The sequence below is a fragment of the Chiloscyllium punctatum genome, chromosome 14 (genome assembly GCF_047496795.1).
Source record: "Chiloscyllium punctatum isolate Juve2018m chromosome 14, sChiPun1.3, whole genome shotgun sequence".
Taxonomy (NCBI): domain Eukaryota; kingdom Metazoa; phylum Chordata; class Chondrichthyes; order Orectolobiformes; family Hemiscylliidae; genus Chiloscyllium; species Chiloscyllium punctatum.
In genome coordinates this window covers 32,764,121-32,791,581 of record NC_092752.1, presented here as the reverse complement: position 1 = coordinate 32,791,581, position 27,461 = coordinate 32,764,121, and the positions used below count along the sequence as shown (strand labels likewise).

Sequence of the window (27,461 nt, the reverse complement as noted above, 5' to 3'; positions counted from 1 at the left end):
TGTGCCACATTATTCAGCTGACCATCCCCCCCCCCCCCACCCTCCCCCAGCACCTTCCCCTATAACTGCAAAAGATGTAACTATCCATACCCCCTCTTCCTCACCTCTATCCAGGGCTCCAAAAGTCTTTCCAGGTGAGACAGAGGTTCACCTGTATCTCCTCCAACCTAGTCTACTGCTTCTGATGTGGTCTTCTCTACGACAGTGAGACCAAATATAAAGTAGGTGAACATTTCACCGAGCATCATCGCCAGACTCTGAACAGCCAGCCTGACCTGCCAGGCACTGCCAATTTCAATTCCCCCTCTCACTCCCCCTGCGATATGTCCATCCTCAGCCGCCTCCATTGCCACAGTAAGTCTAACCACACATTGGAGCAACGGCACCTCTTCTTCTGGGCAGCCTACAACCGGAGGACTTAGCATTGAGTTCTCCAATTTCAAATAGCCTTTTCACCCATCCTATGGCTCCCTTTCCATCCCCACCGCCTTCCTTCCATTCCACCTTGCACCTCACTAGCTTCACTATAATCCCTGCCCCAACCTCATCCCATGTCCAGCCCTTGCTCTCCTCCCTGCCTCCTTGACCTGCTGTTACCTGTCCATCTTCCTTGCCAACTATCTGCTCCACCATTCCAACTTCCCTACCTGCATCCACCTATTGCTATTCCATCTACCTTTCCACCAGCCTAACCACCCCTTCCTCTTTTTATTTCTGAAATCCCTTCCCCCTCCCCCATCCTGATGAAGGGTCTCGACCGAAAACTTTGACTTCACCTGATGACGCCTGGCTTGCTGTGTTCTTCCAGCCTCCTGTTTGTCTACTAGCATCAAGCTGGTATTGGTGTGACTTGATTAAAACCTGTTTTGGTTAGGGAACGGTGGTGGGTAACTTTTCCCCTCTTTTTTTACGAGATAAATTTAGAGCAGTGATTTAAAACTTTTTTCAGTGTTGTGTTTTAGAGGACTTTTTGGTAATTTGAAATCAAAAGAAAAGCTAAAAGTTCATTTCCAAAACACATGAATAAAAACCAAACACCTACTCTATCAAATACATAGACAGATACAAGTAAAAAAGGAGATGCAACATGCACTTAGATTGCTAAAAAAGTAACAAGAAACCAATCCGATGTTATAAAATGATTCTTTGAGATAAAAAGCATTGCAGGCCCGAAGGATTGTCTTGATTTTTTGCAGTCAATGTAAGTTTCTAGATCTTGCATACACATTGCAGCAGAGCTTATATCAAGGCTGTAGGTGAAGACAAATAGCTACTCTTTTCATTGCCTGAGGCAAGTGTCTGTTCAAGTCATTGTTGTTATATTCTTACTGAGTGATGATCTCTCTTTGCTATTGATCTCTGTCTTGCTGAGTTGATGTGTAGGGTGATAAGATGTCAAACACTTCTCCTGTTAGTTTTAGTTATAGCATTTCAATTTTTATGTGTCCCTTTGTCCAAGTAATGCCATGGGAGCCAAGGTGATTTGTACATCCCAACGAAAATGATTGATGTTCAATCAACATACATAGCTCACTGATACTACACCTTCATGGTGCCAACAGATCTGGTCGACATTGTTTTCACTTCCTTTCATTGAAAGATGAGGAGTAGTCAATATACACTTGGAAAATCCCCATTCGTATTTTTAAGTAACTTCCTAAATGTTCAGTCTGTCTGTTTGGAATAAAATATAGAACTGTACAGCACAGGAACAGGCCTTTTAGCCCACGATGTTGTGCCAAACATGAAGCCAAATTAAACTGAATTCTTCTGCCTGCTGTTATCCCTCCATTTCTTGCATATTTGTGTGCTTATTTAAAAGTCCCTTAAGTGCCCTATCATATCTGCCTCCACCACTACCCTGACAGCATGTTCCATACTCCTACCACTCTGTTTAAAAAAAAACTTGAATTTTCCCCCTCTCACCTTAAATGCTTGCCCCAAAGCTATGCTGACTTTCCCTAATTAGGCCATGCTTTTCCAAATGCGCATAAATTCTATCCCTAAGAATGCTCTCCAATAGCTTCCCAACTGCCAATGTGAGACTGACTGATCTATAGATTCCTGGATTATCCCTGCTTCACTTCTTGAAAAGAGGAACAACATTAGCTACTTGCCAGTCCTCCAGGACCTCTCCAGTGGCTAGCAAGGATACAAAGATCTTGGTCAAAGCAACTACAATCTCCTTTTTTTTCGCCTCTCTCAATAACCTGGAGTAGATACTAGCAGGCTTTGGGACATATCCAACTTAATTCTCCTCAAAAGACCCAACACCACTTCTTTGTTGACCTTAAGAAAAGCAAATCACCCAAAAGCCATTTTCAGAGAGTACAGTATTCATTAACCTATGTCATTCCCTCTAAAAAGAGTCCACTGCTCAAATTATCTTTATGACCACAATATAACTATCACACAGTGTTGATTACACCTTCTTCTATTACTTTGATAATTGATAAGTAGACTGATAGTGCAGTGATTGGCTGATTTGGATTTGACCTTTTTTTGTGGATGGAAAATCCTGTGCAACCTTGCTGACTACTGGTCTTGGAACTGCATTAGAATAACTCATCAAGAGGTGGAGCTAGTTCTGGAAAACAAACGTTCTGTACGATCACTGGACTGTTGGTAAGACTATAGCAAGAAAGCAGAAAAGATCCCACAGGGATGATAGATCATGAACCCATTCAATTTGACCTACAATACTGATTATGCTGAGAGATTTTGCCATCACACTGCTCACAAGCTCCTCAATTATCTTGTACACTAACTCTATAGCGGGTGGCGTAACCTTGAAATCAAGGTGGAATCCATTCTCTCACCTTGCGCACACACATACAGTAGTGCAGTTATGAGACACTGCCAAGTGGACGAAGCACTGGAACTCACCACCTACATGCACATCAAGTACAAGAAACTGGAGAAACTTGGCATCACCACCAGTAGCAACCAAACCTCCCCTGGCACCAAAATTGAACATGGTACCACCACAGGGAAATCGGTTGTCAACTTACCTGACTACATCCTTCAACCGAACAAAATCGCAGTTCTCAGCTGAAGGCTCAATTTCTGCCCCACCACCAAAATGGATCCCACTGGTCTTGCAACAGACACCAGGGAATTCATCAGATGAACGAGACTCTGGGAGTTCTTTCAGATGTCAACAGCAAGACCAATGAGATAACCGATGAACTGGAACAGTCGACTGGCAGATCTGTAGTGGAGCGACCAAAGGAGGAGTCGATTTCAATCCCTCCAGAGGGCTGTTGCCTTGGGCTGGAAATTGTAGGCTGAAACTGTCAGGAAGAGCTTGAACGCCAGATTCATCAGCCACACCCACAAGGTAGCACAAAACATTATCCAAGCATAATGCAATGGCATCCATGCTCTCAAGACTAATCACAACATTATAATCAAACCATCAGACCAAAAAAGAGCCATTATCACACAGAATAGAATGGACTACTGCAAAGAAGTATTCCAACAGCTGAACAACCTGAAACACTACAGGCAACTACCTGCTGATCTGACCAAAGAACACACCCATGAATTCAGCAGACTGATTAAGAATTTTGATCCAGTCCTTCAGAGTATAGTATGCACTCTCGTTCCACACACTTCTCACGTAGGGGACTTCTACTGCCTTCCAAAAATACACAAGACCAACATATCTGGACATCCCATCATATCAGGCAATGGAATTCTGTGTGACAACCCCTTCGGCTATGTCGAGGGCAGCTCGAAACCCAATGTACAGGGAACCCCCAGAATCTGCCGCAACACTACAGATTTCCTACAGAAACTCTTACATCTATAGACCAGTCAAACCAGGAACATTCCTCATCACAATGGACATTTCAGCACTCTATACAAGCATCCCCAACGATGGCAGTATTGTTGCAACAGGCTCAGTGCTCAATGTGAACAACTGCCAGTCTCCAGGCGCCATCCTACAACATATCCACTTCATCCTCAATCACAACATCTTCACCTTCGACAACCAGTTCTTTTTCCAGATACATGGAACAACCAGGGGGATCAGATCTGCACCTCAATATGCCAACATCTTCATGCAGAAGTTTGAACAAGACTTCTTTGCTGCACAGGACCTCCGACCAAAGCTCTACACCAGATATATCGATGATATTTTCTTCCTCTGGACCTATGGCGAGGAATCGCTGAAACAACTGCAGAGTGATATCAGCAAGTTTCATCCCATCATCAGACTTACCATGGACTACTCTTTAGAATCAGTTTCATTTTTGGACACGCATCTCCATGTAGGATGGACACCTCAGTACCTCACTCTACCGTAAGCCCACAGATAACCTCACAATGCTGCACTCCTCTAGTTTCCACCCTAAACATGTTAAAACAACCTTACCCTATGGAGAAGCCCTATACGTACACAGAATCTGCTCAGATCAGGGGGAACACAACAAACACCTGAAGGTGTTGAGGGATGCCCTCACAAGGACAGGATACAGTGCTCAATTCATCAATTGCCAGTTCCAACATGGCACAGCGAAAAACTCACAACCTCCTCAGGAGACAGACACGGGATACGACTGAAAGTCTCTCGGCTCCCAGGAGGTATTGGACAATGCCATGTTCTTCACAGCCTTCAATACATGACATTGAGCACCTCACCAAGACCTGCACCTCCACTTCTCACCTTCAAACAACCACCAAACAGACCACTGTTCACAGCAAACTACCTAATCTTCAGAACAACATTGACCACAAGACCATACAACCTCTGGCAACCATTGCAAAATATGTCAAAGCATAGACATGGATACTACCATTACCTATGAGGGCACCACCTACCACATGCATGGCAAGTACTCACGTGACTCATCTAACGTTGTCTATCTCATATGCTGCAGGCAAGATTCCCAGAGACATGGTATATTGGCGGAACCAAGCACACACTACGAATGCAGATGAATGGACACCACAGAACAATCACCAGACAGAAATGTTCCCTCCCAGTGGGGGAGCACTTCAGTGGTCAAGGACATTCAGCCTCAGATCTTCAGGTAAATGTCCTCCAAGGCAGACTTCAGGACATGCAACAATGCAGAGTTGCCAAGTAGAGGCTGATAGCCATGTTCGTTACCTATGAAGATGGCCTCAACTGGGATCTTGGGTTCATATCATATTACAGGTGACTCAACCACATTATACACTGACACACACACACACAGAGACACGGACACATACACACAAACTCTCCCACACAAACACACTCACACAGACCTTCTCTCATATACATATATACACACACACACACAAACACTCTTTTTCTCTCTCACATGCGTATACTTCCTCACACACACTCACTCTCTCACACACACTCATACAGACCCTCTCTCATACACACCTACTTGCCCTCACTGTCAGACATATACTCCCTCACAGTCTTGCATAGTCTGTCTCAAGCACAGTCACACACACTCACACGTATGCTCTCACACACACATACTCTCTCACACACTCCCTCTCAAGCACACACACATTCTCTGAAAAGCACACACGCGCGCACACACACATCCATACTCTCTCCCTCTCTCACACACACACTCTCCCTATCCCTCACCTATGCGCACACACATATAAATCTATAGGGTGAAATTGCATTTGCGGATTTGAATTTGCAGGTGCATTCTATTTTGTTCAAAAAGCACATAATCTGTGAACAGTCAGTCAATGTGACATTTTATAAATTCCTACTTTGGAAATAAAACCAGTCTGGCTCCAGGATGAGTTACAAACATGCTTGAAACATGACCTCCCACCTAAAATGCATTGTTTGACCTAAGGTGTCCCTTTGTTCTGATACAACCTGAAGTTATCTTGAGGCAGGGATTTACACATTAATCAATTGAAACCTACACCTCTATTCTAACTGATTAAAGACTTAATAGCCATCTAGTTTTGTTCAGTGCACTTACGTATGTTGTATGACCCTTTTATCTTTTACTATAAATTCTGTGGCAGATGTATTCTCTCTCACTAGTTGCCTGAGGAAGGAATGGGATAGACAGGCAGGAGGCTGGAAGGACACACCAAGCCAGGCACCATCAGGAGGTGCCGAAGTTGACATTTCGGGTATAACCCTTCTTTCAGGACGAGTGGCAGGTGTGGGGGGAGCAGGAGGTAAAGCGGGTGGCAGGGACAGGGTGGTGAAGTGGGTGATGAAAAAGTTGAGAGTGTAGTGCTGGAAAAGCACAGCAGGTCAGGCAGCATCTGAGGAGCAGGAGAATCGACGGTTCAGGCATCCTGCTCCTCAGATGCTGCCTGACCTGCTGTGTATTTCCAGCACCACACTTTCGACTCTGATCTCCACCATCTGCAGTCCTCACTTTCTCATAGGTGAAGACAGATAGAGGGTACGACTTGGTTGGTCAATGGGAGAAGGAATCCGCTTGGTGGCAGGGAGCAGTGGAAGGATGGGAAGTGGCTAGGAAGGGAGTCGGGGGATATGAAGGGAAGTTATTTGAAATTGGAGAACTCAACGTTGAGTCCTCTGGGCTGTAGGCTGCCCGGGTGGAAGATGAGGTCTTGTTCCTCCAATTTGCATTGTGGTTCCCCTCTATCTGTCTTCACCTATACCCACTTCACCACCCTGCTCCCACCACCCCTTTTATCTTCTGCTCCCCCCATATCCACCCCAGATCTGAAGAAAGGTTGCACCCGAAATGTTGACTTCTCCACCACCTGATGCTGCCTGGCTTGCTATGTTCTTCCAGCCTCCTGCCTGTCTATTTTGGATCCCAGCTTCTGCAGTTTTTTGTCTCCAAGGAAGAAGTGTGAGTGCTGAAAGCTTGCAGTTTCAAATAAACTTGTTGGACTATAACCCGGTGTTGTGTGATTTTTGACTTTTGTCACGACTCATTACAGAATGCACTGGATACAACAAATGTTATTATTTTTACTCATTCTTTGAATGTTGGAATTGCTGGCTGGGCCAGAATTTATTCTCCATTGCTAATTGCAATTGAGAGGTTGGTGGTAAGCTGCCTTCATGAACTGCTGAAGTCATAGAGTCATAGAGATATACAGCATGGAAACAGACCCTTCAGTCCAACCCGTCCATGCCAACCTTTGGTTTGAAGTAGACCCACAGTGCTGTTAGGGAAGGACTTCCAGGATTTTGACTTCTGGTTGAAAGTTGTTAAAAATGCTTCAGCTTTTTTTTTATGGCTGTGCTGGGCTACCATATCATTGAGGTTGGGAATATTTGTGTAACTTCCTCTTCCATTGAGTTGTTTAATTGTTCACCACCATCCATGACTTGATGTGGCAGGACTGGTTATTATTTACTAATCTCATGAAAATAATTAAATGCATCATCAAATACATACATAAACATGAGTATCATGTGTACAGCTGTTAAATGCAGGGTCTTTCATTCAAACATCAAGCACTTTTGCAAGACAATCTCAACTGGTAAGCCAGAAGACTTCAAGATTACAAAGTTTCAAACAGTTTATAAACTACTGTACAATCACAGTGCTGCCAACAAAAGAATTGGAATTTGGGACAACATAGCAATGACATTAGATAATTGCCATCATGTAATCTGATTAAGAAATGGAGGAGGCAATTGTCGTACCCAGATGGGCCCACATTACATCTCGTGTTAAAGAAGGAATTAAAATCGTTTACATAAAGATCAACTTGGGAGCTGGGAATATCTTGCTTTGATGGAATATATTAGTTTCAGTTGCATCACCACTGAATGTTTTATTGTAGGATCAAAGTGGGTATGAAGCAGAATGTCCTGAGGAAAATGTGTTGTGATACTGGTGACTGAAATGAACTACATACCTCACACAATAAAATTGCTTTTCTGCTTTTGCACTTAGTAAGTTTCGTTTCCAAGGTTGATTTTAACCCCAGCTCAAAAGCCTCACTTAAGGTTTGATATCTTGTATCCTCAACAGTGGCAGAATTTGTGGAATCTTCATATTCTCCCTGATTATATTCATCTGATTTGCTTTATGACTAATGCTTACCTTTTGAGATGCTGAAAAGATAGAAAGTCTTCCACTCTTTGCTGATGCAAACCTATTTTCTGCTTGCTACTCTGCCACAGTTATTGAAATGTAGTTCATTTGTATATTCTGGAGTCTGACTTAATTGTCTTTCCAAGTTGGACATACACAGGCAACTTTTCATTTTCAAAATGGGCAACTCATCATACAAATTTCCACTACCTGCCCTGCAGTGTTTTGAGCCTATGTTCCCAGTACATTAACCTGAGTCTCAGATCATTTGTCCAGTAGCCACGACCTCACCGCCTTTTTCCCCTGATTAAAAATCACACAACACAAGGTTATAGTCCAACAGGTTTATTTGAAAGCACTCGCTTTTGGTGCACTGCTCTTTCGTAAGGTAGCTGATGAAGCAACACAGCTACCTGATGAAGGGGCACTGCTCCAAAAGCTATGTTCTTCCAAATAAACCTGTTGGACTATAACCTGGTGTTGTGTGATTTTTAACTTCTTCCACCCCAGTCCAACATCGGCTCCTCCACATCACACTTTCCCCTGGTGTCATTAGTTTGTTTTTAACCTTCCCAGGTGCTTTATTTTGAAAAGCTACTGGAAATGCTCAGGATCCCCAGTAGCAGACAGAAACTGGAGTTGAGACTCCCAACTAGAAAATGCAAAACGTCACAGATTTTAAGCAAGCGGAGAAATAAAGGGAAAGTTAAAAATCACACAACACCAGGTTATAGTCCAACAGGTTTAATTGGAAGCGCCGCTCCTTCAGGTGATAGTGGAGGGCTCAATCCTAACACACAGAATTTATAGCAAAAATTTACAGTGTGATGTAACTGAAATTATACATTGAAAAATTGATTGTTAAGCCTTTCATCTGTTAGAATTCAGTGATAGTTTCACTTCTTTCATGTGTAAATCACAAAACCTTTTTTTTAAAAAGTTGTATTCTCGGGTTAGCTGTTAACAATGGTGATAGCTGGACAATATGTTGAAGGTGTTGGCCCCCTGTGTTCTCTGTCTATGATCTGATGTTTAGATTGATACTAATATAGCAAATGAGATAACGGAGTTTTACATAAATTGATGCAGTTTTTGAGGTCAGATTTCTACATGAATGCATGCAGTTTTTGAGCAAAGTACATTTTACCCTGCAAGTACAAATTCACCCCACAAAATATATGTGTGCATGTGGGTCTTTGTCTGTGTGTGTCTGTCTGGGTTGGGGGTTGTGAATGTGAGAAAGTGTTTGTAGTGAGTGCAGAGTGTCTTAAGTCTGTGAGGAGGTGCATGTGAGAGTGTGGGAGTGTGTGTGTAAGGGTTTGTGTAGGTGTCTGTGTGCACGTATGTGTGTATCTGTGTCTGTGTGTATAGGAGTGCCTGTGTGTGTTGTGCAATGATGGTCACCTGTAATGTGACATGACACCTCCCACCTTGTACATGGCAGGTACTCATGTGACTCAGCCAACGTTGTCTATCTTATACGTTGCAAGCAAGGATGCCTGGAGGCATGGTACATTGGGGAAACTGAGCAAAGGCTACGACAACGGATGAATGGGCACCGCACAACAATCAACAGACAGGAGGGTTCCCTCCCAGTTGAGGAACACTTCAGTGGTCCAGGACATTCAGCCTCAGACCTTCGGGTGACCATCCTCCAAGGTGGACTTCGGGACAGACAGCAGAGAAATGTGGCCGAGTAGAGGCTGATAGCTAAGGTTGGTACCCATAGGGAGGGCCTCAACCGGGACCTTGGGTTCATGTCACATTACAGGTGACTACCATTGCACTATACACACACAGATACTCCTACACACACACTCTCACACACACACAGGCACTCCTATACACACATTCTTACAGACACACACACGCCCACAGTCTCACATGCACCCCCTCACAGACTTAAGACACTCTGCACTCACTACACACACATACACTTTCTCACACTCACAACCCCAAACCCAGACAGACACACATACACAGACAGACAAAGACCCACATGCACACATATTTTATGTGGTGAATTTGTACTTGCAGGGTTACATTGTACTTTGCTTAAAAACTACATGCATTCATGTAGAAATCTGAGCTCAAAAACTGCATCAATTTATGTAAAACTCCGTTATCTCATTTTTTAGATTAGAATCAATCTAAACATATTGTCTAGCTATCACCATTGTTAATAGCTAAGCAGAGAATGCAACTTTTTTTAAAAAACGGTTTTGTGATTTGCACATGAAAGAAGTGAAACTATCACTGTACTCTAACAGATGAAAGGCTTAACAGACAATCAACTTTTCAATGTATAATTTCAGTTACATCACACTGTAAATTTTTGCTATAAATTCTGTGTTAGGATTGAACCCTCCACTATCACCTGATGAAGGAGCATCGCTCCGAAAGCTAGTGTGCTTCCAATTAAACCTGTTGGACTATAACCTGGTGTTGTGTGATTTTTAATTTTGTACACCCCAGTCCAAAGGCATCGCCAAATCACAAATAAAGGGAACGCGGAGAACACAAGAGAAACGTAGGCGTTGGCTCAGGCACAATGCTGCCCGCCCACGTGCTGAGCATCATCATTACTTCCCGCCCACTTCAGCATGAGTGAGAAAAGCTGACCACAGCGTGACATCATACAGTCCAAGGCACGTGGTCTGCCGTCACAGCCAGCAAGGTCTTGACGTGTTCTCAAAAGTTTCTGTCCCGAGCGAGGCGAAGAGTCACGTGGGTTGCTCTTTGTCTCGCGCTCAGGCGCCGGTTAAGCCTCGTGCTTGTCACAGTTCATATCCACCGCCGTTAGACATGGCTGCTGGGTCCAATCTTTTCGACTTAACGTCCTTTGTCAAAGATCTTCTAGCCGGCGGTATTGCCGCCGCCGTCTCTAAGACGGCCGTCGCGCCCATCGAGAGGGTGAAGTTGCTGTTGCAGGTCCAAGCGTCAAGCAAGCAGATCAGCGTCGACCAACAGTACAAGGGAATTATTGACTGCGTAATCCGGATACCGAAGGAGCAGGGTAAGCGGCGGGCATATAATAACCGGCCGGCTGAAGGATTTAACCATTGTGTGAGACCGTTGTTATTAGTTTTCTGTTTCTCTAGTCGATTTGTAAATTTCGCCCCTGGCTCCCTTTTTGAATATTCGTTGAGCGCAGCGCGATGGTTTGACGTTGATGGTATTGACAGTGAGTCCCCCCCAAGGGCCGCCGCCGAGACCAGCACGTGGGGGCCACTCTGCTGCAGACCCCGCCCCGAGCGCTGCCAACCTGGGGCTGGAGTGACAGGTGCTCAACAACACCATCCTGAATGTCATGGTCTGCCTGCACCTTTTCCAATTTTCGCCTCGAGTAGTAGCGAATAAAGTGGACCAAACCATTGCGACCAGAAAAGTGCACTTAACTGTCTAAACGGAAAATGTATGTGACACCTGCTGTCATAAGGGGTATTTCAGAATAGTAAACGAGGGAAGATTCACTTCGACGTTCACCACAAAATGTGATTTTTGTGCAGTTCTTGGTCAAATACGTCAGTGGATTTTCCAGACTGCTCTTTGGAAAATGGATGAAATTTAGAGATTTGGCATTACTGTGTCCAGGATATGCTGGCCATTATGCCATTCTATTATGATTCTTGTTTGATATAACATGATGCCTTGAATCATGGTATTCTTAACTAGCCTTTGCAATATTACTGAAGTATCTCTGGCCATAAAAATTAGTTATTTACTGGTCTGCTCCAGCACTATTCTTTGCCTCAAAAACCTAAATTCTACACAATGATTTGGAATGACATTTCCAAGTATCTAAAAGAAATTGACATGATATTAGCCACTTATCTTTATGATTTGATTCTGATCTCCTGTTATGGTGCCTTCCTTTGTAAGACCATAGCTCCATCTAGTCTTCTGAATAATTCTGACAACAGACTTAATGGAATATTGCATAAAATCAGCACAACCTTCTGGTAAATCTTCCACTTGCATCAGTCCATCTACAATTAAACTACACCTGAACTTATATCTAATCTGAAAAATGAGTGCTGAAAAATGAATGGACTTTTTGAAAAATTCCAAAGGATCATACTGACTTGCTAAAATTTTTAATTTATTGTTTTATAATTGCTGTGATGCAGTTTTTTAACTTATGAATGCTTTATCATAACTTGCTTTTGTGCTATAAGATAACATTTGATCCATCTACCTTTGAAAAAGGTATCAAAAAAGGTTCCACTTTTTTCCCCTCCTTGATCGTTTTTTTGTTTCATTTCACACAAATATCCAATTTCTTTGTTTAAAAGTAACTCCAATTTTTTTCCACTACCCTTTCAGACAGTACAAAATAAGGCACAATTTAAAAACATCTGCTGTTCCCTCTTATTTTATCAGTTATCTTAAATCTGGATTCTCTGGTTGCAAATCCATCCTCCAGTGGAAACCATTTTCTTGTATTTACCAGGAATCTGACACCTATAAGTTTTCAGCATGAGAAAAAACTGGGGTTGCCCTTCAGATCACACCTCTGGGGCAGTATGTAGAGGCGAAATGGATTGGAGGTCAAGAATCAATCTTTGCAGGACACCTGAGATAATGGAGCACAAAAAGAAGCCTGTTGCAAGGGACCCTTTGCTGTGATTAGTTAGGTAAGAATGGAATCAGGTGAGAGCTAGCTAGCTCGACAATGTTGAGGTACTAGATGAAGACAATGTGGTCAGCTGTGTCAAAGACTGCGAACAAGTCAAGAAGGATGAAGAGTAAAAATTTACTTTATTACAATCATATAGGATGCCATTTGTTATTTTGAGAGCTGTTTTACTGTGCTATGCCAGGGTGGAAATTTAGATTTGAAGGATTTAAACAGTGTTACAGGAACGATGAAAATGGATTGGGAGAATACTAGAAATGGGACATAATTTCTTTTGAGGGGAGAAGTAATAAGAGCAAATTTCAAAGGAGAGGGACAACAAAGGAAAAGAGCTTTTCACAATTCCTGCTAATATGGGGCGTAGGAGGGGAAGTTGATGATCAGCAATTAAGTAGAAATGGGATCAGTTGAACACAAGGCCTCCACTCAATGTAAGTGGAAGTAGAAGATAATCCATACAAGGAAGCAAATTCAGGGTTAGTATGGTAGATTCCCTACAGTGTAGAAACAGGCCATTGGGCCCAACAAGTCCACACCAACCCTCTGAAGAGTAACCCACCCAGACCCATTTCCATCTGACTGATGCACCTAAAACTATGGGCAATTTAGCATGGCCAATTCAGCTGACCTGCACATCTTTGGACTGTGGGAGGAAACCAGAGCACCCAGACGAAACCCACACAGACATGGGAGAATGTGCAAGCTCCACACAGACAGTCACCTGAGGCTGGAATCAAACCCAGATCCCTGCTGCTGTGAGGTAGCAGTATGGAGAGTAACATTAAAGCAGATCTAGCCAGTGTGCTAAGGGAAGGACATGAAATAGAGGCAGCTGATTAGATAATCTGTTCTAGCAATATATAAGTTAATGAGTTGCTTACCTTTATTTGAGATGGAGGTGTGCATTTGTCAGTCTTTAGTATGGAGTTCCCCAAACAATGGTCATTGTTGTATGTGTACCTTGCCTTTATGACAGTTCAATTTTAAGGACTGTCAAATGTTGTCACTGTCTTGCAGTTAGCCAGCTGTACGTCTGCAAGCTTTAAACACAAATCATTGATTTTACTGTAATGTTAGTTTCATAGTTTATAATGTATTTTACTAATTCAAATAAACTAATGCCAAGTTATTAAATCCTCGATAAAAGATTGATTACTAGACCATTGATGGGGATGTGTTGCCAGATTGATCACAAGCAAGGGAAAATCAAAACATATTGTCAGAATTACACAAAATTCACTCCTATAAATTGGGACACAGCAGTAGTTTAAATATAGTGTACAGATTTAACACATCAGGATTAGCCCCTTAAGAAATGAAAAAATCCCCAGAAGGTGTGGACCACATTAGAAATCCAATTCAGAGTCAGATTAAACTTTCATACTCATCAACTAGAGTTGATATTATTTAGATAGCCTACAGAATCAGAGACTACTCTGCGAACAGATGCAGAGAAGAGAGTCCACATGTTTTCTCTCAGTTGGAGAGATAGCAAATTATTTCATTCATCTCCAGGGAAGGTTTTGCTGGACAAACTGAAGACCTATGACATCAAAGCTACTGAAGGATGGTATAAGTGAAAAGGCAGTCCTCGGAGGTCAAAAAGTTCACAAGTATTAAGTACAAACTTGATGGTTGATTGACTAAGATCACTAGAACATCTAGACATAGCAAGACATGTGGAAAGTGTGATCTTCTGTTTGTAAGAAGGAAATGGCCAATTCCAATGACTCTTTCATGGCCTATGGCTCAGAAAGAGTCATTGACAGAGACGAAGCAATAAAGCTTAACGCACCAAAAATATCCTGCAACAACTTAAACAGACTTTGCATAAGGAGTATCTTCCAGCTATAATAAACACCATTTGGTATCCAGCAAGAGGCATATTAAAGAAGTGATCGACAAACTAGAATCTGACTATATATTTTAAGATAGTGGTGAATGTATGTTCACATTGCCAATCTCATGGAAAATATCAATGTCACAACATGCAGATCTTGCAAAAATTCACATTTTGTACTCAAAAAGGTGGTTACTATTCATTATTACCTCCAGAAGCACACCAGGGCACATGCCAGTATATTACTCTTATGATTTTTGAAAAAGATGTACCCACAGGTATAGGAAGTCAGGACAAAATCTACAAATGCAAAATTTTCTACACACCTGGTTCATCAATTCCATTTTCAGGATCAATGTGCTACAGTGCAAGTACCATCAATTTGTCTAACTACCACAACTTTTCAACACGTAGACACAGCTTGACCAGCAATGCAAGTAGACCACTACATCATGACATTGGATTAGCTACAATCCATTTTATCCGTCAAACATCAGAAAGATGGCAGAAACTATACCAGACTATTCACAGAACAGAATATGAGAGAAGAATGGGACTCTTCACTTTCTTTTAAATTAGTGGAACTAAAATCTCATCTCTCTACTTTGTACAAAAATAAATGAAGTTTAAAAGAAAAAAGCTAATCAATAGCTCAGGATTATTTCAAGCTTGAGATGCATCTGAGATGGAATATTTTAGGAGACACCTCCGCTTAGCTCACAAAAATGAATGATGAGCTGAAAGGATGAAGTACAAGATCTGAATAATAATCCAGTGAAAAGATTATCAGTTTACAGGGTGACCTGGGGCAGTTCTCAAGATAAACTAGGTTGAGCAGCCAAAGAAACATTGATTTGAACTTAAAGCAGTGCTGGAGAACATGAGACATGGAGGAAAAAAACAGATGGCGATACACAGATATCACACAGGAACCTGCACATCAATCATAAGACAATCCTTTCAGGAATAAATGTCACCAATGCTGCTGTAGTGGAAGATATTAAGGCGGACATGGAAGAAGCCAAGCAATCCTTGAACAATAGGTGGAAGAGGTCCATGCTTCAAAGAAAATAAATTTTAAAAAATTGAAAAGGCTGGACAGTTATTACAGTTGATTATGAACAAGAAAGTATACTGTATCAACAGAAAGTTTAACACTTTGATAGAATTAGAAGAATTCAGGGTATAAAATCTAAAGCTTAAAAAATGATGGAAACTCTGAAAATAGTAAACGCTAAGAAGATTTGACCACCCAAACAATTGAAGAATTAGACCAGTTAGTGGCTAACGTGGAACAAAACTTGACTGTAGTTCATCAAGATAAATTATGGAAAAGCAACTGCAGTCCCCAGAAGAGAAGCAATACAATTTGGGAGTGATGTTATTTATAAAAATCAACGACACTTCCAGACAAAGTTACTATTATGAGATTGTACATATGAGCAAATTACCATTTGTTAGTTACATTTTCTTTTGGAAAGAAGAGGACTGCTGTATGTATATCTTGTCACTTAACAGAGTTTACTTTTTAAGGATTCCATACACCATGTGTATATAGTGCCTGGCAGTTTGACTGATGTATTCTATAAGCTATATGCACAAACATCAGTTAGTTTGATGTAATGTCTGACTGTATTAGCATATTGCAGTTTTAAATAAACCCACTGAGTTAACTCCTGATGAATAATTGAATGCAAGATAATTATCAATAACATGATAATAATGACCTTGAGGTAAGTTCACAAAATGAGATTCTGATGTTGTTTTTTATTGTGGACTGAATTTAGAGAAGAACTGTTTAATACCCCAGGATTGCAGAGATTCCTGCATGGTTTGAAAGCAAGCAATTTGATTCTCCATTGTAAACACTGATTACGCAGCTGTGGGCTACAGCAGTGTCGTCAGGCACACTGGAGTCAAAGAGTTGTAAACAAATGCAGCTTTGACAATGAGAAGCAGATTAATTTGTGGACTAGTGATCTGTTACCAATGCTAAAGATTGTCTGCAAAACTGATTGTTTAACTGCCTCAAAGCCAGCTTTGGGCTGTGAACATGACACACTACCAACGTAGGAGCTCTCTCTGTTCTCTGCAGGAAAAAACATTTTAAACTGAAAACCAGTTTATCTTTCTATCCGGAGATGCTGTAAGCTGTGACTTGATAAGCCAGGGACTTTTTGTAAGTGAATCAGCCACCCTGTACCTCTTGGATGCCAGTGGAAGCATCTAGAGAAGGACATCTGAGAAACAACATTTGACCAGCACAAGAATCATAAAAGTTATCTCATAACCCATTGTGAAGAGGAACCACTGAATGTTTTTCCAGATTTTTCCTTCATTCGTAACCCATCTTTTCCTACATATATGTGTGTCCATGTATGTGAGAGATGGGAAATTTACAAGAGGATTGGAATGTTAATTAATAGTTATGTACAGATGGTTCAAAATTGTTTACTTGTAGCTGGAACTTAATTACTTGTAATAAATAGTAATTTTTGTTAAGTAACAAAACCTGAACCATACTTTCTGTAAGCCTGCTGTTGTTCTCTTTACCACTTCAAATTATCCTGCAGGTACAGGGCCATACTTCATCATAGCACCAGAGAAACAACATACCGAGGCTATGGACGTAAGAAGGACTATCTGTTATCCTTATGAAAGAATCCCATATCATTCTTACTCTTGCACTCATTGCTTCCACCAAGCTTGCAGCAGGGCCAATTGTGGTGCCACAGATTTGACTCTTGCTGCATTCTCCTGAGAAACTAGGCCCCCGTCAATACTCGCCAAGTATTTTACTTTGGTGGTCACTCATTTAATTTCCGCCTGCATTCTCTTTACTTGGTGTGTAACCACCTCATCTTGTGAATGCTCCACAGTGAGTACAGCTGCTGCTCCAGATCGGAAGTGCAGATTCAAGTAGCTGCACCTGGAGACATGTCCTGCACCTATGATCACAGTGGACATTGGAAGTTCCCCTGACTTGCCATGTTATATAAGAGGAAAATTCCACTTAGATAAACTGTTCACCATGACTTGACCTATTCTTGAATTAGGTAAAAACAATGACTGCAGATGCTGGAAACCAGATTCTGGATTAGTGGTGCTGGAAGAGCACAGCAGTTCAGGCAGCATCCAAGTAGCTTCGAAATCGACGTTTCGGGCAAATGCCCTTCATCAGGAATCTATTCTTGAATTACTCCATACAGACTTACTACTTCTACTTTAAAGAATATTAAATATATACTTGGGCAAAAATAATTGTGGCTTCAATTAGACCTGATCCAAAAGTTAAAGTTCTAATTTAAAATAAGGCCAGTTTTGATGGTAATAGGCAAAAACTTTCAAAGGTTGATTGGAAGAGGCTATGTACAGGTAAAAGGGTGGTTGAGAAGTGGAAGGCCTCCAGAAGTGAGATAGAGAGTCCAGAGGCAATATAGTCCTGTTAATCTGAAGGGCAAGGCTGGTGGTATGTTTAGGGAATCCTGGATAACTAAAGGAATTAAGGCTCTGGTCAAGGAAAATAAAGGAGGCATGTGGCAGATATAGACGCTGGGATTGAGTGAATCCTTTGAGGAGTACAAGGGCAGTAGGAGTATACTCAGCAGGAAAATCAGAAGGGCAGAAAAGGGACACAAGATAGCTTAGGATTCACCTTAGCCCTATTTACCTAAGAGATCCTACAAATACATCAAGGGGAAAAGAGTAACCAGCGGAAGAATAGGACCCCTTTAAAGATAACTCGGCATCTAACCACTGGAGATGACTGAGATACTAAATGAATATTTTGAGTCCGTTTTTGCTGTGGAGAAGGATATGGAAGCCAGAGAACTTGGAGAAATAAATAGTGATATATTGAAAAGTGTCCACATTACAGAGGAGGAGGTGCTGGATTTCTTAAAACACGTAAAGGTGGATAAATCCCCGGGACCTAATCAGGTATACCCCAGCACTTTATAGGATGCAAGGGAAGTAAATGCTGGGCCCCTTGCTGAGATATTTGTATCATCGATAGCCACAAGTGACATGCCAGAAGACTGGAGGTGGCTAATGTGCCATTATTAAAGAAAGGTGGATTTAAAAAAAGCCAGGGAACTATAGACTGGGTGAGCCTGATGTCATTGGTGGGTAACTTGTTGGAGGGAGTATTGAGGAACAGGATCTACATGTATTTGGAAAGGCAAGGGCCGATTAGGGCTAATCAACATGGCTTTTTGCGTGGGAAACGTGTCTCACTGACTTGATTGTCACCTTCTTCAAAACAATACTCAGAAGATTGAAGGTAGAGTGATAGACATTGTCTATACAGACTTCAGCAAGGTGGTTGGCAAGGTTTCATGTGGTAGACTGTGTAGCAAGGTTAGATCACCTGGAATGCAGGGAGAGCTAGGCTTTTGAATACAAAATTAGCTTGAAGGTCGGAAATAGGGTGGTGATGGAGGGTTGTTTTTCAGACTGGAGGTCCATTACCAGCGATGTGCCGTATGGGTCAGTGCTACATACACAATTTTTTGTCATCTATGTAAATGTTTGAATGTGAATATAGGAGGAATAGTTAGTAAGTTTGTATTTGACACCAAAATTGGTGGTATACCGTCGAAACTCGATTATCCGAATACCAATTATCTGAAAATCAGATTATCCGAATGGAATCTGATGGTCCCGTGAAACTGTTACAACAAAGTGGTGTTACTGACAGTGGTGTCGCTATTGCGTCTTTTGTTACTAGTACAGGGCATGAGGGTTGCCTGCACCGAAGATGATCTGCAAATGTTGCATAAAAGAGGTGTTAATGACACTGCTGCAACAATCTCAGTCGGTCAATTGTAGCAGTGTTAACATAATTTTAACCAACAATAGTGCAAAGATTGGTCTTTAATTTAACTGAGGAAAACTGGGAGGGAGGGGGATGGTACTCGCACAAAAAATGATGTGCAAGCGTTGCAGCAGATAAGGTGTTAATGACACTGGTCCAACAATCTTAGTCAGTCAGTTGTCTTAGTATTGAAAGAATTTTAACACATGTATAACACATTTAACTGACATACTGAAGATTTAAAAGTGCATGACAAAGTCAGTGGTGTCTTCATTTCCTCTACGACTTTTTCTGAGTTCGTATCTGGTGTAACTGATTGAGTTTGTTGTACGTACTGCACTAAGCATGTCTGTGAAAAGAAAGCACACCACAGTGACAATTGAACAGAAAAGTGAGATTTTACAGCTCCTGGATCGTGGTGAAAAGGCATCGAGGATTGCACAGGAGTACAACATTGGAATAGTGACAGTGTCTGATATCAAGAAAGCAAGACCAGCGATTGAGAAATTCATCAGCCTAAGTGACACTGCAAATGCTGTAAAAAGAAAATCCATGAAGCCAGCAAAGGATGAGCAACTCTACCAAGCAGTACTTTTGTGTTTTTCACAGCAAAGTGAAAAGGGAATTTCCGTATCTTGGCCCGATGATACTGGAAAAAGCTGCCAATTTCCATGAACGCCTCCACACCGATGAGTCTGATCACAGTGTATCATTTGGCTGGTTACAGCGCTTCAAACATCGTCACGGCATTAGGCTCAGCGTACTTGGGGCAGAAGTCTGTGGATGACAGCACCGTGGAAAACTACACACGAAAACTGCAATCCATCATTCATGAAGGAAAGTGAACCTGAGCAATTGTACAATGCAAATGATGGTGGATTGTTCTGGCTTGCACTGCCAGATAGAACACTTACGTCCTTCAAGGAAAAGCAAGTGTCGGGACATAAAGCGCATAAGGATCGGATCACGATTTTCCCTTGTGTCAATGCTACCGGCACTCATAAATTATTGCTTGTCTGCATTGGGCGATATGCCTGTCCCTGTTGCTTTAAGAACTGTGACAAGAAATCGTTTTCCTTGAGGTACAAAGCACATAATAAGGCATGGATGACATATCCACTTTTCTCATCCTGGTTCCATGAAGACTTTGTACCCACTGTCAGGTCACATTTGTCAAGCAAAGGACTCGAGCAACGTGCCCTTCTGCTGGTTGACAACGTGGGGCATGCACTGTGAAAGGCAGCCAGTTACAATCAGCAGTGTTTGTTTCTCCCACGCAACACCACTTCAAGGTTACAGCCGCTTGATCAAGGAATCATTGCAATTATGAAATAATATTACCGGCGTGACATGTTGCATGTTGCCCTGGGTGAAGACAATGCTAACAAAGGACTGCAGGAAATCAGTAAGGCAATCACAGTCAAGGACGCTATATTCATGATTGCTGAATCTTGGGACCGCATCAAGCCATCAACAATTACAGACTGTTAGTACAATAGCTTGTGTGTTGGGAGCCATGCCACTGAAGCGGACACCCATCCAGAAAAAAGCATAACCACTGACATCACCGAAAACTGCAGGCAACTGGGTTTATGAGACTTTGTAGAGACAGAGATTAATGCTTGGATGAACTGTGACAACGAATTGGAACAGAGACATTCACCGATTATCAAATAGTCGACGTAGTCACAGAGGAACAGCAGGAATGTATGAATGGTGTGGATAGCAAGGAAAATCTGATACCGGCACCACCTCCAGTGGTTAATGAAGCTATTGACAGTTTGCGACTTTTCATAGAATGGTACAAAGCACAAGATGAAGTTGATGCTGTTGAATTGATGCATCTTAGTCCAATGTTACTGTTTGCAAAAAAAAAAGAGACGGCACTTCCTCAAGCAACAGTGGCTGGATAATTTCTTTGGAAATAATAATCAACCTCCACCTCACTGAATTATTTTTATTGTATAGGTACAGAAAAAGTTAGCTGAATTGTAAAATGTTAAGAATCTTTGAGCGATATGCAGTGTTTGTAGAGATTTTAGTGATCAAATGAAATAATAACTCTGTTTGCATGCTTTTTAACACAGTTATGGGCAGTGCAGCTTCCTTTGTTTAACATCAAATCAATTTGCTGAATAATCAATTATCCGAATGAAAACCTGCCCGCCCAAGGACTTCGGATAATCGCGGTTCCCCTGTAATGGATTGTAAAGATGGTTATCGCTGGATAACAACAGGACCATATGGGCCATTGGGCTGAGGAGTGGGAGATGGAGTTTAATTTAGATAAATGTGAGGTGTTGCATTTTGGTAGGGCAAATCAGGGTATGATTTATACAGTTTATGGTAGAGTCTTTGGGAGTGTTGTCAAACAAAGAGACTGTGGGTGCTGGTTCATAGTTCTTTGAAGGTAGAGTTACAGGTAGACAGGGTAGTGAAGAAGGTGTTTGATTCGTTTGCCTTTATTGGTCTGTGCATTGATTGTAGGAGTTGGGATGTCATGTTGCAGCTGTTCAGGACATAAGGCCACTTCTGAAGGGTTTTTCTCTGGAAGGTTAGAGGCTGAAAAGTGACCTTCACAGCAGTTTATAAAATCATGAGGGGCATAGGTAGTTTTGGACTTCTTTACGCTGAGAAGATGGCTGTAGCTATTTAAACTATCACCATAGGTTTAAGGTGGAGAGGGGAAAGATTGAAAGGAACCTGAGGGGCAACTTTTTCATGCAGAGGGTGTATTGAACAAGCTTCCAGAAGAAGTGGTGGGAGGCCGGTACAATTATGACATTTAAAAGGCATGTGGATGAGTATATGAATAGGAAGGGTTTAGAGGGACATGGGCCAAATGCTGGCAAATGGGACTAGATTAATTTAGATATTTGGTCATGATGGACAAGATGGACGGAAGGGTCTGTTTCCGTGCTGTATAATAATACTATGACTATGACTTTATATCAACTCGAAAACAAACAGTGTGGGGGGAAAAAAAAGCCCATGCAATACAGGGAAATGTGGCAAGTTGAATCCAGAATTGGCTGTGACAGGAAATAGAGTAATGGGCAACAACAAAAATTGCTGGAAAAGCTTAACAGGTCCGGCAGGATCTGTAAAGAGAAATCAGAGTTAACGTTTCAGGTCTGGTGACCCTTTCTCTTCACAGGTGCTGCCAGATCTTCTGAGCTTTTCCAGCAACTTTGTTTTGATTTACAGCATCCACACTTCTTTTGGTTTTTGAAAGAGTAATGGGCAATGTATATTTTTGAGAATGGAAACCTGTTTCCAGTGTCGTTCTACAGGGCTCAGTTTGGGTTCCTTGCTTGCAATGTTGCAGATCTTTTAAACAATAAAACAGACTTAATGAATATCAAATAAAATGAACTTATTTATTGATAACACAATCTATTTGCTGATAATGCAAATTCAAACAGTTTTAAACACATAATAAAAGCATAATCTCGTTCATCCCAAATCATTCATAGAGTCACAGAGATATGCAGCACAGAAACAGACCCTTCGGTCCAACTCATCCATTCTGACCAGATATCCTTAACCAATCTAGTCCCATTTGCCAGCATTTGGCCCATATCCCTCGAAACCCTTCGTACTCATGTACCCCTCCAAATGCCTTTTAAATGTTGTAATTGTACCAGCCTCCTCCACTTTCACTGGCAGCTCATTCCATACACGTACCACCCTCTGTGTGAAAAGGTTGCCCCTTTGGTCCCTTTTAAATCTTGCCCCTCTCACCCTAAACCTATGTCCTATAGTTTTGGACTCCCCCATCCCAGGGAAAAGATCTTGTCTATTTACCCTATCCATGCCTCTCATGATTTTATAAGGTTGGCCCTCAGTTCCAATGCTCCAGAGAAAATAACCCCAACCTATTCGACCTCTCCCGATAGCTCAAATCCCCCATCCTTGTAAATCTTTTCTGAACCCTTTTCAAGTTTCACAACATCCTTCTTATGGCAAGGAGACCAGAATTGCATACATTATTCCAATAGTGGGAGAAAGTGAGGACTGCAGATGCTGGAGATCAGAGTTGAGAGTGTAATACTGGAAAAGCACAGCTGGTCAGACAACATCCTGGATTCCTGATGAAGAGCTTATGCTCAAATTCGATTCTCATGCTGCTCAGATGCTGCCTGTCCAGCTGTGCTTTTGCAGCACCACACACTCGTATTCCAATAGTGGTCTAAGCAAAATCCTTACAGTCACAACATGACCTCCCAACTCCTATACTCAATGCATTGACCAATAAAGGTAAGCATACCAAATGACTTCTTCACTATCTCCCTTTGACTCCACTTTCAAGGAACCATAAACCTGCGCTCCTAGGTCTCTTTGTTCAGCAACACTCCCTAGGACCTTTACTATTAAGTGTATAAGTCCTCGCCTGATTTGCCTTTCAAAAATGCAGCACCTCCCGTTTATCTAAATTAAACTCCATTTGCCATTGTTCCACCTGATCAAGATTCCATTGTACTCTGGGGTAACCTTCTTTGCTGTCCACTACACCTCCAATTTTGTTGTCATCTGTAAACTTACCATACTTACTATGTTAAAGTTACAAAAAGGTCAACATCGGTTGTACACAAACCATTGAAGACTACTCACAAGATCCCTTTCTCTAACATCTCAATAGACTTAAGATGACTGTAATTTCAATTCCTAGAATGGAGCATATGATAGCTTATACCTGGAGCTATTATACATTTGAGTTTAAATAAACTCAGCTTTAGATCCTCTTCAGGGCTTCATCCAACCTCTTCCGGTCTTATCACTAACTTTAACTCAATAGTAATCTAGTTTACTATATTCTCCCCTTCTCAAGAATACGGCTGTATACTTGCAATCCCTATACAGACTTCACAGAACTGCCTAAAACAAAATAAAACTGAAACAAAAGCCTCTCAACTTTTCTCAAACTTTAAAAGAAAAACTAGTCCAGAAAATTCTAACAGAATTATTGAGGTACAGTTGTCTACCTTGATAAGTTATAAACTCCTAAATTAAGCAAAAACCCTTTAGGTTTGAAAAGTAGCCCTTTGTAATCAGTTTTTCTTTAAATATCACCATGGCTACAGAAATACTTGCAAGTTAGTTAACGTCAGACATGCAAAAATCCTATGTTAACTCAAAAGTCAAACCCAGACTTAAATGAAATTAAAAATGTGTGTAAATCAGACAGTTTATATCACATCAGGATAATCTTAAAATAGAGGACAGTTTTACAATTGCAGTGCAACTCCTATTAATGTGTTCTGTGGGCCAACCAGATCTAACGATTAATGATAAAAAAAGTTATCATCTTCATCAAGTGGTTAGCACTGCTGCCTCTCAGCGCCAGAGACCCGGGTTCAGTTCCAGCCTCAGGCAACTGTGTGGAGTTTACACATTCTCCCCGTGTCTGTGTGGGTTTCCTCCGGGTGCTCCGGTTTCCTCCCACAGTCCAAAAATGTGCAGGTCAGGTGAATTGGCCATGCTAAATTGCCCATCGTGTTAGAGAAGGGATAAACGTAGTGGAATGGCTCTGGGTGGGTTGTGCATCAGCGTGGACTTGTTGGGCCAAAGGGCCTGTTTCCACAGTGTAAGTAATTTAATCTAATCTAATCCCTTGAATTTAACTCTGCTTTCTCTCCACAGAAACTACCAAACCTCTTGAGTTTTTCCAGAAATTGCTGTTTTTGTTTCCAATCTTTACTTCTCGCAGTTCTACAAAATCTTTGCAAACATTTATATTTAAATTCTGTTTTTTCACTAACTGCAAGTCTTTCTGATACTTTCACTTTCTGTGTCTGAGGACAGTTCTTTGACAAAAATTTTCTCTACTTAGGATTTGTCAGTTTTTGGCGTGGCAACTTAGCAAATGTGATTCGATATTTCCCAACTCAGGCATTGAACTTTGCCTTCAAGGACAAGTACAAGCAAATATTTATGGCAGGAATTGATAAAGAGAAACAGGTATGATTTAAATAATACATAAAATAGTTACATTTAATTTTTTTGTTGAAGCTCACTCCCTCTGGTGAACGAGGCAATAAATTTTAACATGAAAGAATATGCTATCCCAGGAATATATTGTGTCTGAATCATTAAGAGGCAGTAATAGATATTAAACTGCATTACACTTTTGTAGCTTTAATAATTCTTCTGTTTTTCTTGTATCTTTCTATTATGTAACTTTGTCTTCTATTTCTATTTGTCCTTGGTCCTTTTTCTATTCAGTCTGAAAACTTGAAGGTTTATCTGTTTAATTACAATGAAGTTTTAAACCATATACTTAACCTAGAATCTGGAGAGATGTAAAATTTGAAGCAAACAGAAGAGAATTGAACACTTGATTAGATGAGAGATGGATATACCATTGTTGATAAGCCATGCCAATTGTTGAGAAAATCGTCTGAAAATGTTGATGTCCAGTTCAAATATTTATTCACAAGTGCAATAATATTTTCTATTTCAGTTTGGTAAATGGTTCATAGCAAATTTAGCATCTGGAGGAGCTGCGGGTGCCACATCTCTCTGCTTTGTATATCCCTTGGATTTTGCACGAACGCGCTTAGCTGCTGATATTGGCAAAGGTAGGAAAATTGGAATCAAATTTTCAGCCACTAGCTGAAACAGCAACACATGTAGTGAGAACTCTCTCCACATGATTCAACTCAAATTTTAAACAATGTAAGAGAACTCAACATTTTGAGAGGATGGGAAGCTGCGAGGAATAGATTTAAAACGTTGAGATTCAGAAGGTTTATACTCGGAGGACTCTGATGGTAACTGTGGAAGTAGGAAGAAAAGTTGTTAGTGCAGAATGATTGATTAGGCAGATACTTATAGAATCAAATAAGAACAATCCATTGACGTGGACAACAGAAAAAATGCATTCAGGGAGTAAGTATGATGTGGTCAACCGTCATATTTAAATGAGTGTGATTGAGTACATTGAACTATGATCTCCATCGCAGGATTTAATTTGTAATACTGGCTAGAGCGAATATCTGTATTTAGCAGAAATGAAAATGGCTGAAATCCTGAGTGCAAAGGTTCAAACTAGGATTGCATGACAGGTGGACAGATTTGGAAAACAATTACGGTCAGGACCGTAGGAGAGGAAAAGGAGATTGGAGATGCAGCAGCAACGCTCAGAAGCAGAAGGGAGGAATGGTTTGATGGTTTTGACAAAGAGAGGATAAAAGTACTCAAGGGTTTACAGCAAAGAAGTTAGCTCATCGCATACATGTTGGCAGAAAAAGAACCATTCAATTCTATCCCACCTTTCACAACAAATAGGTAATGGGAGTGTGGGTCAATTGATTGTTACAATCCCAGTCAGGAGATTGTATAATCCAGAATAGCCGAATTTACTAAGAAAATGTTGTAGGAAAGTTTCCTCAATTTTCCATCTTAACTGATTGCAATAAAATGTGCTTTAAAGAAGAAGTTTTAACCTTTTTAGTACTCTGATTCTGAAGAATAGACATGACAGGTTTTTTAAAATAAGTTTAGAAAAAGGAAAGGATAAGTATTTAATTCTCAACCCACCAATATCATCACAATGGCACCACTATAACATAGACAAACACAAACAAAGGTGATTAGAAGAGGATACACATACTGTTTTTTAGAAAAGTCTGAGAAGCCACTATTAATTCTCAAGTCTGTCAAGATAGAATTTTGAAAAGTTGTAGACCTATTGATTTTCTTTTGTCCCACTGAGGAAATGGAGGTTAGAAACTTCTGGAAACAAATTTGGAGTATTTTTCCCTTTGCAATTGTAGGTTTCTGACTTTGCTGCAGTTGAAGATGTCGTCAAGTCCAGTAGGAAAGGTCTGACTTTGTTCTGCCTTTTCTGTTTTGCTGGCAGCAATGATGGCCTCCATTTTAGGCTCCAAGTACCACTAAATTGCAGTGGCACAGAAATAATGGATGTCATTTAGACCACTGAGCCTTACTAACATGCTAGCACCAACACCAGGAATTCCGGGTCAATCCTTTTCACCCTCCAGTTTGATCAATGAAGATTTCCTGCAGATAGGAAACTGATGCAGGGTTTCTCCTCAATTTAAATTGACCGCGCCACCATGGTGCCTACAGTTCTGGGTTGCATAAAATCCAGCCCACATTGCCTCGTATCTCTTCAATTGTCTGTGACTG

At 41.2% G+C, this 27,461-nt stretch overlaps 1 protein-coding gene across 1 annotated transcript in view; it reads left to right on the top strand.

The window, feature by feature from the left end:
- The first annotated feature begins 10,734 nt into the window (after positions 1–10,734).
- LOC140485473 (ADP/ATP translocase 4-like) overlaps positions 10,735–27,461 on the top strand; it is a 47,052-nt gene continuing 30,325 nt past the window's right edge. The window contains exons 1-3 of the mRNA XM_072583678.1: positions 10,735–11,028; positions 25,141–25,268; positions 25,771–25,888. Coding sequence (XP_072439779.1) covers positions 10,818–11,028; positions 25,141–25,268; positions 25,771–25,888 — 457 coding nt within the window. The 5' untranslated portion in view covers positions 10,735–10,817. The remainder of the gene's footprint in view (positions 11,029–25,140; positions 25,269–25,770; positions 25,889–27,461) is intronic.